The sequence below is a fragment of the Aplidium turbinatum genome, chromosome 9 (assembly GCF_918807975.1).
Source record: "Aplidium turbinatum chromosome 9, kaAplTurb1.1, whole genome shotgun sequence".
Lineage (NCBI taxonomy): Eukaryota > Metazoa > Chordata > Ascidiacea > Aplousobranchia > Polyclinidae > Aplidium > Aplidium turbinatum.
In genome coordinates this window covers 18156205-18170723 of record NC_137480.1, presented here as the reverse complement: position 1 = coordinate 18170723, position 14519 = coordinate 18156205, and the positions used below count along the sequence as shown (strand labels likewise).

General features: G+C 38.6%; 2 protein-coding genes across 2 annotated transcripts in view; both read left to right on the top strand.

The window, feature by feature from the left end:
* Positions 1-1614, top strand: part of LOC145776612 (leucine carboxyl methyltransferase 1-like) — an 18175-nt gene extending 16561 nt beyond the window's left edge. Inside the window, exon 9 of the mRNA XM_082587843.1 lies at positions 72-1614. Within this exon, the coding sequence (XP_082443969.1) occupies positions 72-94 (23 nt within the window). The 3' untranslated portion in view covers positions 95-1614. The remainder of the gene's footprint in view (positions 1-71) is intronic.
* On the top strand, positions 1613-14519 carry LOC145776613 (mannose-P-dolichol utilization defect 1 protein-like). Its single transcript, XM_082587844.1, has 7 exons — positions 1613-1747; positions 2035-2100; positions 2779-2911; positions 3071-3131; positions 3497-3640; positions 12098-12280; positions 12819-14519. The coding sequence occupies exons 1-7, from the start codon at positions 1666-1668 to the stop codon at positions 12864-12866; spliced, it is 717 nt and encodes a 238-aa protein (XP_082443970.1). The 5' UTR covers positions 1613-1665; the 3' UTR covers positions 12867-14519.

Here is a 14519-nt window from a genome sequence, read left to right as displayed (position 1 = left end):
TGCTTAATTGTATTGAATGTTACGTTAAAAGAACGTTCCGCTCGGTATCATTGACATTTAAATCTGTGCAGGTTTGCAAGCTCTCCTGGGGTAATGACGGTAAAGATCGTGTTAGTGATCTAACGCATCGGATTATCACTGGTCGTTCTTGGAACTATAGATCAACCAATGAAGTCAATCCTGACGAACATGATAGCCAACTTTTGAGCAAATATAAACAAAATGCTCTTTGAAGATTATAGAGCTTTTGTAGAGACTTCTTTTTAGATGTGATTTCAGCTTGCCTATTTGCTAGTGAAGAGAAGAAAAACTAGTTGAGAAACCACTAGCTCTGGGCCAAAGCAAATTGTTATCCTTTGATGAACCCATGCTTCACTCGCTGTACTTGTTTTTTTAATCCGGTATCCGTGATCGCTACAGCGATGTGTGAAAATATCATGTGCTGAAAAAGACATCACTGTGACAAAACGTGACTTAGTCACGATTGCTTAGTCAAGTTCCCATTGTACTAGGCCTATTGATTTCGAACTCTTATTATTGCCAGCAAATCAGTTCTTTTTTACGGTGATGCAACGTTAGCAATGTAATAAAAGACTGATTTGTTGAGACTTGAATGGCGATTTCTTGAAATTTTGGGTTTGAGATCGAATCTTTTTAGCGTTTGCATTCTTATTCAATCTAATATAATGGTTGTTCGTTTGAAATTATTCCCTGCTTTAGTTTCTCGTCGATCATCTGTCAGCCACACTGTGTTCCAGAAGCTTTGTGCGATTTCTTCCAAACTGAGCCATCCATTTTGATTTATGTAGTGCAGAGTCTAAAAAATGATAGGATAATTAGAGACATAGAATTTGAACAACTTTGAAAGTTTTTTTTCTTTTTTTATTTCAGATTTTTTTTTATTATGGTACTGTGTTTAAAAAGCTCTAATAATCATTTAGCGATCCTTTTGATAATTTTTGTTTTTTATTTCGTGATTTTTTGCAACCATGTTGGGACATATTTTTCTGTCCGCAATATTTCGGCAGTCGTAAAGCAACCCTTTCATTTACGTTTGGTGCAAGTTGAAAGAGTTCTGACGCCACACAACGCGAAACAAAGTGCTGGTCACTGCGTTCGTCTGCTATGCTGGAGACTCGAGTTCGATTTTGTTTGTGGACAACGTTTCAAACTTACAAGCTTTAAAAGTTATGAGTGTGCAGGGAGTGAAACATTGATATATATTGACTCATGTTGGTTTTTAAAGTTGTAGGGCACTGGCCTGGTGCAATCCTCTAATGTCAGCAGATTCCCCTAAATATTTTTGTGTACGATAAATTTGAGATGTATGCCGAATTCAATGGAAGACGATTAATTTTTTGATGAAAGTTATTCTAGAATTGGTTATCGCTCTGTGAACATTACCAATTTCTGAAAACACATCGTTGTCATTTCATTATCTGTTTTTGCCACGTGTTCATTTTTTATTAGGAACTATGTGATTTTTAGTCTCCTCCTATTTTCGTAGGTCACGGATGTGACCCTTTTGGTGATTACTTGGGTGTGTCACACCAATAACTGAACATACAGTAGATGTCAAAATCCTGCAATTTGCATATTAATTTGTGTTTCTAGGTTTGAAAACTTACACTAGGTAGGCAAGTGTCAGTTTATTTTGTAATCAAAATGTCGTTTAAAGATCTTATGAATTTTGTCATGACAGACCAATGTTATGACAAGATATTCTTGGAACTCGATTTCTTTGAAGGTGAGCGTCATATTTAGGCCTATGCTCCTACTGAAGGAAACCATTTTTTCCACATAATTTGCGAAGTTGCGTTCTTAAAAAATATGAAGCTATCTGTGTAACTTAAGCGGATAAAGTTTTTTGTTTTTCATTGCTTCCTTAAGCTATGCGTAGGTCAACATTCAAACAAGGGTCACTCACAGTAGTTTTGAGTACGGTACATGTGTGGCATATTTACTCTGTACAGCAAGCTCCTCTTCATAATGTAACAAGTTCAATCATACTAAAGCTTTGTATTTGATTTTCAGTGAATTGTTTCAAGGCTATTCTCAGTAAATTGTTGGGTTATGGAATAATAATGGGAGCTGTTCTTGGTGAGTGCACGATATTATATGTTTTCCTTGTTGATTATAATGAAAGAACCGATTAAATTACAAACGTTTATTCTTACTGTAAAAAACGGTTTTCACTAAAGGTGATATACGATTTACAAGGTTCTTTACTGACCACTCGCAAGGTGGGAAAGCAAGCTCAACATTCAGCGTTCTTTCTTAATGAAACTCAGGGATATGATGAAACTTCTATTATTAACACTGCTATAGCCTACTTCCATTGGTTCTGAAAAATGAAAATTTGTGTGGTAATTCTAAACTTCCTCTTTTTTGAAGTCATCATCAATCCTCTCATCGTTGATGATCTTATGGACTTTTCTCTTCTGAGCAACTTAGAAACTTACTTTTCTTGCAATAGAATGGCTAAGTATCCTACCGTTCTGCACTACTTTCATCCTTCTATCATAACTTATTTCATAGTCATTTAGGTTCGAATATAGCCTATATATATATAAGTTTTCAATGCTTATTGCTTAGTCCTATGGCATGAGAGTCATAGAGATGCATTTTTAAAGATTGTAAACTTGCTTGTTTTGCAAAATCTAGTTCACTCTTCAAAGAAAGATATTCTAAAGTAAACCATGAGTACCATCATGAATGGTGACTCTCGCTTATCAAAATTCGGTTTATAAAGTTATTTATAAATTCATGATTTTGCAGTCAAAGTTCCTCAAATCCAAAAGGTTGTGTCCGCCAAAAGCGCCCAAGGGTTGAGCTTCACTGCGCTGATGCTAGAAATGTATGCGGTTACTTCAATGCTCAGTTACAGCTACGCGAAAAGCTTCCCGTTCAGGTATGTGTGCATCTTTGCTTGGGTCGTTCGAAGTTTTTTTGTTTTTGTTGCAGTTTACGCATTTCACTTCAAACTCAAAGCTTTTTAACATTGCATGCTGAAGTGAAAGTGAGTTTGGAAGGCATGTCAAAAGTATTGATCAATTCATTTTTGTTTCAGCTCGTGGGGCGACAGTTTTTTCTTGATGCTACAAAACGTCGTGCTTGGATATCTCATTCAAGTAATTCCTCTTTTGATCATTCATAAACTACTGCACCATTAACACGCACGGTTACGTTGAAGTACATTGCATTGAAGTGTTTGGAATGCCATGTTAAATAACCTGTGAAAAGAAACTGTGATGTAATTATTTGCTTAATGTGTGAAACAATATTTTATTGGGTTGTTGTCAAGAAGCCTAAAGTTACGCATATTCTGTATTCATTTGGAAAGATACCTATTTATGTTGTTTTTTTTTTTCTTTCACACATGCGCGAATTTGTAACTGCATGTGCAATTGTAGCGTGAAAATTCAGAGCCAACGTCACTAGACGTAGAAACGATATAAAAATGGCAACTTTAGCTGAAAATCATTTGTCATTACAGTACTACAACGGAAACACAGGTCTTGGAGTCGCATTCGTTATCATATTCAGCTCCATTTTGTTCGTTCTCACATCCGGGCTCACTACTGTGTCTATGCTGGCTGCGTTACAAGCAAGCAATCTACCTGCTGTAGCCATATCGAAGGTGTGTGAAGATAGCATGTTCGATTTTGACTATTTATAACTCCGCCAAACAAGAGTTACTTTTTCCTCCCGGTGCAGTCCGTACAAATATTGACAGCCTGGCTGGTGAAAGGATACTCTACAGATAATCTCGTTCATAGAATTTCGAAAGCAACTTCTCGTGTAAAGGTTGAAGTGACCCACCCATGCACATCTCCACTTTACGAGTGTGTGGCTTTGTGAAAATAATCACTAAATGGCGCTGTGGAGCAATATACAGTTGCTCCATGCGATATACCAGCGGCTTGTTTGCAATATTGTTCACCGTTCATGCCGACTTTTTCAGAACAAAAAAATCAATTTATTTTAAAGCAAAATTATTTCTCTCAATTTTGTTTCAAAATAAAGACAATTTGGTTTCATTGTAAAACGAAACTGGCATTAAACACCCATCAAACTATTAAAGTCCATAAAGTCAGTGTTGGAACAAAAGTATTATGAAGTGTTTGTTTGTTATAAAAGAAATTTCGTTTCGAACAACCCTACTGGCCAATGCCATTAGTATACGTTCGATTTCAATAGCCTCGTTCAATTTTTTCGAATGATCTTGTTAAGATACTATTGATTGTGTTAAAGCATAATTAAAATTACATGCAAACATAATTTGTTGGAAATTGATTTTGTGGAATACAGTATTGGTATTCGTGGCAGATCTTACACATTTTACATTACTTTCGAAAGTGAATTATTTGTTTGAAACTTTGTTCCTAGTATATTTCTGTGCGATATTCCGCACATGAAATGTAGTTTAGCGAGTGAACGTCCCATCCAAAATGAAGTTACTTGTGATTATCAGCATTCTTCTTTTCCCTGACCCAAAAGATGCATCAACATCCACCCAGCCCAACCTCTCACATACGTCGGACCTTCTCTAGGGGAGAGCCCAGACAGCAAAATCCGTCATTTTTACATTAATTCAACGTCTGCAGACGTTGAATTAATGTAAAAACGACGGATTTTGCTACCTGGGAGGTTCTGTTCAAACTAACCGAAAAACTTAAACTCATAGGCAGGTGTCGTCTAGCGTAAGTTAGGATCAGCAGCTTACAAAAGGTTTTGTCGTATTTTCGACTTGTCCGTTTAAGTTGGAAGCATTGATTGATCGGCCAAACACTTGATCTACGACTTGTAGGCCACTCAGATATTAAATTTCTGATTTAAATCAATTCTTTGATTCTTCCACAGAGACAGATGCAGGAACTAACGAGTGTTTTTTTCGATTGCAATCGTAACACGACTCGGTTAAAATCAACGCTTACCGCATATTAAGAATTTGTACACACCTCACGAGAGCAACAACCAATCCTACAATGGCAGCTATTTATCCCGCGCGTCCAAATCTGCCTGCGAACGTAGTCGATAAAAATTTTCCCAGGGTCAAATCCATTGTCTTCCCGCCGAATGCTTAACCCCGGCCAGGGTCGAATTCGCCGGAAGTGAGTAGCACAAGATTTTGATTAACCGTCATTTGAAGAGCGACCGTTTACCGACGTTTAGACGACGTCAGAGTTCATTGAATCAGTGTAGACCTAGCAACGCTTGGCTATAGGGACGTCAACCGAATATTTGCAATTTCAAAGGCAACAGTTCGCATGCGATTGAATTAAATTCAGATTTGTTTGGACAACCTGGTGTCATTGAATACCGATGGCGTGTTGCTTTGCAACAAAGACAAGCATTTCAACAAGACAACAAGCTCAAGATTTCGGACGAAATCAATTTTTTTTTCTTTGTTCAAAATTTAATTCCATTCAGAATCAAGTGCAGTCGCACGAATGGAAACTAAAGTCGAAATTAATCATCACTGGACAATCAAATGCTTTGTCATACAAAGAAATTTAGTGAAACATTACTTTCTAGCTGAGAAAAGTTGACTGTTTTTGTGTCTGGATACGTTGAAACGATGCAAAAAGGGCATTTTTTTCTGGAAAAGTGACTTATCAGAATTATATTGACTGGGATTTTTCAAATTGAACTGAGTGTAGCATTTTTAATATTGTAGATCTTCAAAAAGTTTTTAAGTCATTTTCATACACTTGTGCGTGTCAGGAGAAAGGTTTGTTACGTATAAGAACGGATCCTAAATATAGTCGTCACGTGCAGCGAATGTTTGTTTTACTTTTTAGTGAAAAATGTTGAAAAAAATAGTCATCAGTATTTGCTCAACTTCTCTACGTGTGGGGTCTTGTCACTTTCGGCACGTCTGCCGTCCCCATTGACCCACTAAAACATATTTAAACCCTTTTTATATGTCAAACTGCCTTTCCTGTTTCACTACGACTGGCGAAATTAGCAGCTTGAACTTTAATACTCGCCCTTTAGTTAAACTAATGAAAAAAAAATATTTGAATTGAGTTCACTATATGCAGACTTGTTGATTATAGCTTTTTTGTTGGTACTACTTGGAGTATTAATTTTGATTACAATAATGTTTATATTAATTTTTTTAATGTAGATATATTGATAGAACATGTCACAACTTAATGCCAGCTAGAAACTTTTTTTGTAAAAGGACCTGCCTCTTGATCAGGGCGTAGCCTTGGGGGGGGGGGGGAGTCAAACGCTGCTCAAAACTTTATCGTGCTCCCAAAAATAGTATAACATATTACTATGAAAACGCTCGTCGTCGTCGTGTGAGCCTCTGGGGCCGAGGGTCTATCCTTTTAATATCTTTAATACCAACGCTTTAATACCATCATTCGTGTTAAATGACGTTTACCCCCCAACAGTTGCTTTTACCCCCCAACAGTTGCTTTTACCCCCCAACAGTTGCTTTTGCCCCCCTACAGTTGCTTTTGCCCCCCTACAGTTTTCTTTCTAGCTACGTTACTTCTCTTATTTGTTTCTATTTTTCTTGGACTTTTTATTTGCCGCCTTGATCAAATTTGGTTGCGTCATGTTTGGTCATGATGTCGCATTGAAAAACTTGATAACGTTTGACCGATCGCAGTTCAACGTCTACCCTCCATTGCTTTGGGAGCCGTGGCCCAGCCTTGTGCATTGGTGCGTGTCTTGTATTGTTGTTGTTATGGCGACTCTTCTTTTCACGACCTTGTTGGCTTGCGACGACATTGCCAACACAGCTTGTTATTCACTAGTTTCAACGCTCCATTCATTGCATCTCTACCGTAGATCCCTCTCTTTTGTTCTGTTCCTTCTCTGCTAACTAAAGTTGATGTTTTTACAAAGGTTCAACGTCTAGCGACGTTAAAACAATGTGATAGGGCAACTTTTGTGCGAGCTGAATTCTGCTGTCAGAGCCATCACCAACTATGATCGCACGTGCCGGAAAGCCGAAGCTTGGTCGCCGTTTTCAAATTTTCTACATTTTTATCAATGCGCCGTTATGGTGCATAAAACAGACGTCAATTTTTTTTTATTTCCTGGGAGCATAAATCGGCATTGGTTTCTTTTGTAACCTCACGCTTTGCTCTCATAATTTTTCCCGTTTAGTTTCCCCATTGTAACATAGTGGACAATTGACCATTCATTCTAACATGTGGACCGCATGTGTACTTTCTAGAAGACTCGACTTTTTAAAAAATCAAAACTACCTTGTGAAAATGCACCTTTCCTGTTGCACGAGTGTGATTGAAGTTCAATCGTTTTCACTGAAAAGTTTTGAAAAACTTTGCTTGCTGCATGATGCGAGTTGAAATAACCTTCGGTAATTCTATATGGCTTTCTTGTACGGATGGCAGCCTTTGTAAGTAGCGGAATAATGGCTATACGCTGGCGTATGGGAACCCCTTGTGTTAAGGTGGGAATTACTTTCTGCTTGAACTTATAGGGACCTTTGAAGTATTCGCATATCATAGTGTGCTTTCGGTTCATTCGGTCTCGAGCACTAATGATTTTTAAGGCCACCGTCTTCGAACGGCTGTTTTCCACTCTGAATCATGTATGGCAGCCCTGAGCTTGATGTGCTCAAGAAGTTTTTTTATTCTTGTTTCATGCATTTTAAATCGAACGTCAGCGTTGTTTGGTTGGGACTTGGGAGCCCGTTGCGCATTAAGCTTTAACTCACTCGAACACAGTAATTATCTTTCCAGACTCACGCAACCTAATCTCCGTACTGCGGTAAGAAGGTGGGGTTGGTGGTAATTTCTTCTTGCAAGGCCTTTTTAATTTCACTAAGAGTGTAGTTCCATGTGCAGACTCATCAAACATTAGGCTATAGCATAGCGAGTGGTGACTGAGGAGATGTAAAAAGTATCTCATCTTTTCCGTACTGCAGTTAGTACTGTTACTTGGGGGTAGGTGCGATGCCTGGTGGCAAAAGATTGTTAACTTACAATTTTTGAAAAATCGTCGAGTATCTTGAAGTAAAATTACATTTTGGACAGTGATAATCCCTGAGTTGTAACCGTCAACTAATTTGGCGGAATAAACGAGCCAGCGGCTTGTTTAAGCTTGCTCCGGTTCGAGTGGTAATTTGTTGTAATTTGGATCAAACTACCCAATTTGTAACTTGTTGCAATTTTTTCTAACTGCTGGTTTACGCACATTTTCCCATGGCCTGTCTTAAGCCTAAGTTTACAGCATACCGTAATAATACTCATGAGATCCTCACAGTGTCATATTTAACCACATCATTGCATGACGTTACGTATATTTAATGGACGGTGTGATTTTTTTTGTGGGAGCTGGCTAAAATGGCAGGGCAATGAGACGAAAATATTTTCGAGGAATTGCGAGTTCTCACGCTGGCATAACCAAAATAGTATCATGTTAAGCATATCAGCTTCCCTTTCTCGCCACTGCATCATTTTTCTGTTACATCGCCCACCGGTCGTGTGTGTGAATACCAGTTTCGTGAACCTAGTTTAGTCTACCGTGAATGGCAGATGTGCATGGCTCGTTTTGACTATGATATCACTTTTTTTCTTTTTGCATTGCAATACATATACGACCACGCTATAACTTCAGCAATATTCCTTAACATCGTGTGGGGTGTCACAAAACTGCAAAACCCTTAAAAAGACTCAAAGATTGCTTTGTGCTTTTATTTGTCACCATGTTCCAAAACTGGTAGCATCACATATTATTACATACTTGCACAAAACATATACCGATCGTAACAGGCGTCGTTGAGTGAAAATTTGCTTGCACTAAACATTCACCTTGCGCTGAAGCCTATCTACGAAAAACTCCACTCTCGTCAATGCACACGATCCGTCTATCAGACTTGACGTAGAAGGCACATAGTGGTGTGGGAACATAGGGTCCGTGTCAAGTGCAATTGCCGAGCTGTACCAACCTGTACTTTTTTCTTTAAATCGAATGACTTTACCAATGACGAAACCCCGGTATTCTTCAGCCTTTCATCTGTTTATTTTTCTTTGCATAAACTTCGCAAAGAAACTGAAAGGTTTTGCGTTAAAAGCGACAACGCAAACACGATCTAAATTTTGCTCTGCGTGAGTCAAACAAAACAAAAATGTCGCTTACCAAATTGTCGGCATCTCGCTGTTTTATCTCATCATGCGACAACCGATCTATCCTGTATAAAAACAACACTATGGACATCATAAAAGCAGCCAGTGCGTCTTCTGTGCACCAGGGTTTATGTAGTCGCATTACCTGACTGCTTGGCTGATGACATAGCACATCTAAGCCTGATTATTGTTATCCTTTTGCGTCATGTAGTGTATTTATTTTTGTTTGATATTTAACAACGTCTAAGTAACATAAATCAACAAAAATTGCAAACAAAATTACACAATTACGATGGTTGTTTGATGTTATCTTGTAGGTTTAATTCCATTCGATTTTATGACATTTCTTGTTTTTGTTTGTTGTACAAATATTCAATATGCGGCAGTTTGCAAGTTAAAGGCATTTTTTGTCACATACACTTTCCATACTTGACACCCAGTTGGCGTCTGATGTTATTAAAACGCTCCAAGGCAGGCGTTCAGACACAACCAAAGACATGTCACCGACCATACTCATCTTAATCTGTGAACAAATCTGGAAAGGGGTTTGATCCTTTTTACGAACATAAGTATAAATATCTACACAAGCGACTGACTTCACGCTCACTTTGCATTGTGGATTGTTTCGCCCCCCATTCGGAAGTTCGTCCATACAGATGCGCTGGGCCTTCACGTGTTGGGGCAAGGTGTGTTTTTTTAATTATTTCCTAATTTTGGTGAAAGTGTTGCGTTTTGCCGTGCACGAAAAATACTTTTGACAGGTAATATGTTGACACAATCGCACAACATTCGAACTTTTTACACTTCGGTACACTTCAGTTATCACACAAGATAGAACTGAAGAAGTTGAGTGAATGTCATTGATATATTCAATATCACTGCAAGACATCCATAGAATGGGATCAGTGTCTTAGTTACACACCACTGGTGTCTTTGGCAGGACACTTTAAGGCATGCTTGAAGGTGGACACGAAGATTGGCTTCCTTGCCTTCCCGTCCACTTAATCTAAATCTTCAACCACCAGGTCTAAGCCTGGATACGACAACAACAACCACTGGTGTATTTTTCCCGCTGATGAGCCATCGTGGCCAGCAGAGCCTATTTGACTCGATCTTGTCGTCTTCTTTGCTCTGTTTGGCAGTCTCTTGATCAATCTTAGCATCGACAATTAAGGAAACTGTGGTTTAGCGCAACCGTGATGAGACGTTTCCTGGTCCAAAGCTATATACGGTATAAAAGCACAATACACAATACAATGCACGTCAACTAGAACAACATAACATCAACAGCCCAAAATTCTGCCCACTGTCTGTATTGGGTATTGATTGTTGCAGAACACAATTCAATCTTCAGGTTGTGAGATGTAACTTTTATAGTGTTAATAACCCAACAAAATGTAACGTGAACTTCCTTATTTGACAATTGAGGTGATGTTAGAACTTTCACGTGCCAGACACCTCACAACAGTAAATGATAGCACTCCGTGTTGCCTTTCTTCACAATAAATAACATTTCCACCCGCACATTTTAGTGACTCAACGAATTTAATTCGTCATCGTCATCCGACTACCGTGTGTTGTCCCGATCTTGTCAAGAACAGCAAATCCTCTTCACTCCTGCTCAAAGACTCGATAATCTGAATTTGACTAACGCACAATGCCACAAGGCTTCAGTGCTTTGCCAGCTTTTGAATCGCGTGTCATCGAAAGTGAGCTGTTATTGCAACAAATCCTAGAGGGATTTTAGGGGTGAATGAAAGCGGGATTAAACGACCTAGATAGTGTTTGTTTAATATATCTGTAGGCATCGATAATTTGCTGACAATGAGTCCAAACATTTTCCAATTTTCCACACAGCAACCCACGAGACTTTGACAATGCCCTGATTTTGAATGGAGAAATGCAACATTATTAAAGTTGTGTGTGGATATCGTGGGAGCAGTGGTCATTAACTCAACCTTTGGAGCTACAACCTAATGCAATACTTAAGATGCGATGAACTGCACCACATTTGCAACAGGAAAACTTAAGTAGATCCAAATCCACTTTCACGGTTTCTTCATATTTGAAAGCCTTGGTTAGCGACCGAATCATTTTCGTCGTCGAAGTCTCCTAACTATCCGGATTAAATGGCGACGGCGCCACAACATCTTCACTTAACGTGGGCGATGGTGAAGTGTGACGTTGCAGTTATTACAATGTCACGTGTCTTGCTGTTTTTGAATGCCTGATAAGGTCGCTCTATACATCACTTTTCGGCAAAGAACGAACAACTTGTCAGATAACACCATGGGAAAAACGTCTAGTTTGTTTTACTGAGAGCGTTGAGGCTGACTGGCGCCCTAAATCGACAAATTTTTTTTTAAAAATGTCCCTTTCTTATTCGACGCATACTATTTTGAAATCTAATGATGAGAAACCTGAAATACATAAATTTTATCAAAAATCTTGTCTTGGGTATAGAAGGCGCGATACCATCGGTTGTCTGTGCTTACCACCTTCATGATGGCATCATCTTTTGTTCCTATCCATTAACAGCAGGGTCAGCAGAAACAATTATTTTGGATACTACAAGTAGTTGAACTTTAGAATAACGGAAATTATTTTTTGAAGCGACGTTAATGGTTCCACGAAAGGCAACGCTTATTAAATGATGAATCAACGACAAAATTTCAATTTCTAGGTTCTTGGTTACAATTTTCCGACATTCGTGCGAACCAGTTCAGTGACGCACTTGAACAAGCTGACACGTCAACTGAGGCGTAACGTAACATTATACCAAGCACGTGGGCGCTGACGTCATGTCAAATACTTTTTCCAGTGAAGGCGTTGGGGTTGCAAATAGTAAGAAATAAGCAATCGTCTTTTCCGGAGGCAGAGTTGCCACATGCCAGAAATCAACAATCGCATTTTGAAATGTTTCACTATTGTACGATTGTTGGGGGGTTCAGAAGACATAAACAATTTCCTTCAATTTTTAGGTGATGCAAGCTTTGGATAACTATAAGAACGGACATACTGGCCAGCTCTCTGCCATCACCGTCTTCCTCATCTTCGCAGGATCTCTCACCCGCATTTTCACCTCCATCCAGGAGACCGGAGACCAACTTGTCATTCTCAACTACGTTGTATCCACAGCTTGCAATGGAATCTTGGCTGCTCAGGTTTGACTCTTGAAAAATAATATCACTTCGAGATTATTATCACAAATTTATTCTTATCAACCTCAAACATATATCCCAGCTAGCAAAATAGCTCGTTTTCCATCCTTTGGTGACGTTGAAATAACTTGAAAAGGGCAACTTTGATAGCTGAGATTGGCGAAGCGCATGCTTTACGGGTTGTCAATTGTGATACGCATCCACCAACTTTGTCAAAGCATGTGTTGGAGGAAAACAGGGAACGTTTGTGCTCTTAACGTACCAAAAATTAGCCGTACGTACCAGATATGTACGTACCGTACTGCATCAAGGACCGAATTAGGTTGCCCAGATAAGAAGTTTCAGTTAAACGACTCTGCATCTGATTCTTGTTAGATGCAGCAGAGCAACAACAACCTGTTTCAGATTTCAAAGCAATATTTACAAAGCTTGTTGTTGCTGCTTTTGTTGAATGAAATCATCAGGAAACATGAAACTTTGTTTGAAGAGGTAACGCATCAAATTGTAGCATCAACGTCTTTTAATTTCGATCATTTTTCAGATGCTCTGGTACTGGAACGTAAATGTGAAGAAAACGAAGAAAGAATGAGAGACTTTGAAACGACAAAAATTTGTCGACGTTTTGTACGAGAAGTAATTTTTGCTGATTTGAAGCCTGGTTATTCCACGTATGCATCAGTTATGTGGACAGTTTAGAAGTTTTTAATCATTCCAATGCAGTAGTCGATTAACAAACACCCGGCCAGTAAACCCCTTGATTTTTCATTTGATTTAGCAGCTTGAAAGCGATAAATGCGCATAAATTATTTGGTTTTGCTGGTTGCAATAAGCATCGATTGCTTTATGAAAACCAAAGAAAATCCACCACCTCCCGCATTAACACTGATTCCATGAATTCTTGCTTTAGGCTATGCATCAGAACAAAAATCTGTGGTTTGCGGGACCATGCGAGTTACGAGTTGCTTTTCCTAATTGTGCTTTAAGCGGTATACAACGTATGAACTTAATAAGTTTGAAATTTATACCCCAAAAGAATGACATGCGTTTGCTGAGAAAACGGCCTACAGGGTTGGATTTGCCATGAACGGTTATTTATATTTTGCTGTTTTTGCTTCGCCGACAACTGCCAAATCATCGCTTTTGAAAGTTTGTTACGCCGCTCTGCCGTGGGGACTTAATTTCCTACGCTCTCTTATTTTTCCTTCCACTAATTGATTTTGTATTTTTGGAGAGTCGGTTAGGAAAGACATTTGTGACTTTATATCGTTAGGAAAGTTTGATCTTTTTTTTGTGTCATTTATTTCTCAGCAACTTTTAAAAACATAACTTCTTCTTATTTACGTTTTAACATTTAGGAAATTTAACTCTGCCTGTGTGTTTTACTGAATTGTAATTATTAGCGGGTCTAGTGTGGAAAGCGTTTTGATGGGATCCCTACGGTTTAGTGTTTAAGTAAGTATTGTATGAAAACGTAAGAGGTAGAACTAGCCTCAGGGTACTAAAGTTTAGTTGGGTTAGTCTGAGGAGCTAACCTTTTAGAAAACTTGTATTGTCACAACATGTGACGTCTTTTTTAATAGACCAAGTCACCAAGTTCCCCACTAGATCTGCTACTTATTCCAGCTCGCTTAGCTTTATCACTTACAACTGTAATTTGTTCATTGCAATTATTATGATTTCTCGATTAGAACAAATTTTAACAACCTACTTTCATTAGGGACTGTTTAAATATCATATGATGCACTCGGAGAGTGCCAGAACTCATATTTCCCCACATAGGTTGACAAAAAATCATATTCAACGTCGTTTCGGGAGGGAATCGGTGTCATCTCGGGATGGAAACAAAAAATGGCACCTTAATAAGCCTCTGAACCGCAAGATGTATTTTAACACCCGAGGTTGATTTGACTTGGGACATTGCCCGATAACGTAGAAAATTGCGCATAGATACCGTAGTCGGTTTCAAGCCGCTGTTAATAACAGTATCGACATTGTGACAATGCTCTGCGGTAGCTTAGACATGGGCTGGGACTACAAAATGGCGTCATAGGTAGTTGAACAGCTCTCGTATTGCTTGGCGGTTGTTTACAATCAAAAGATGATTTGGTGCCTGATGCATAGAAAATTATCTTACGTAGGCTGTGTTGTAGCAAAGCAGAAAAGATTTTTTTCATATACAGTGATCTTGTGACTTTTATTTTATATCATACATCATGTTTATCATTGGCTAATATATCCTGCA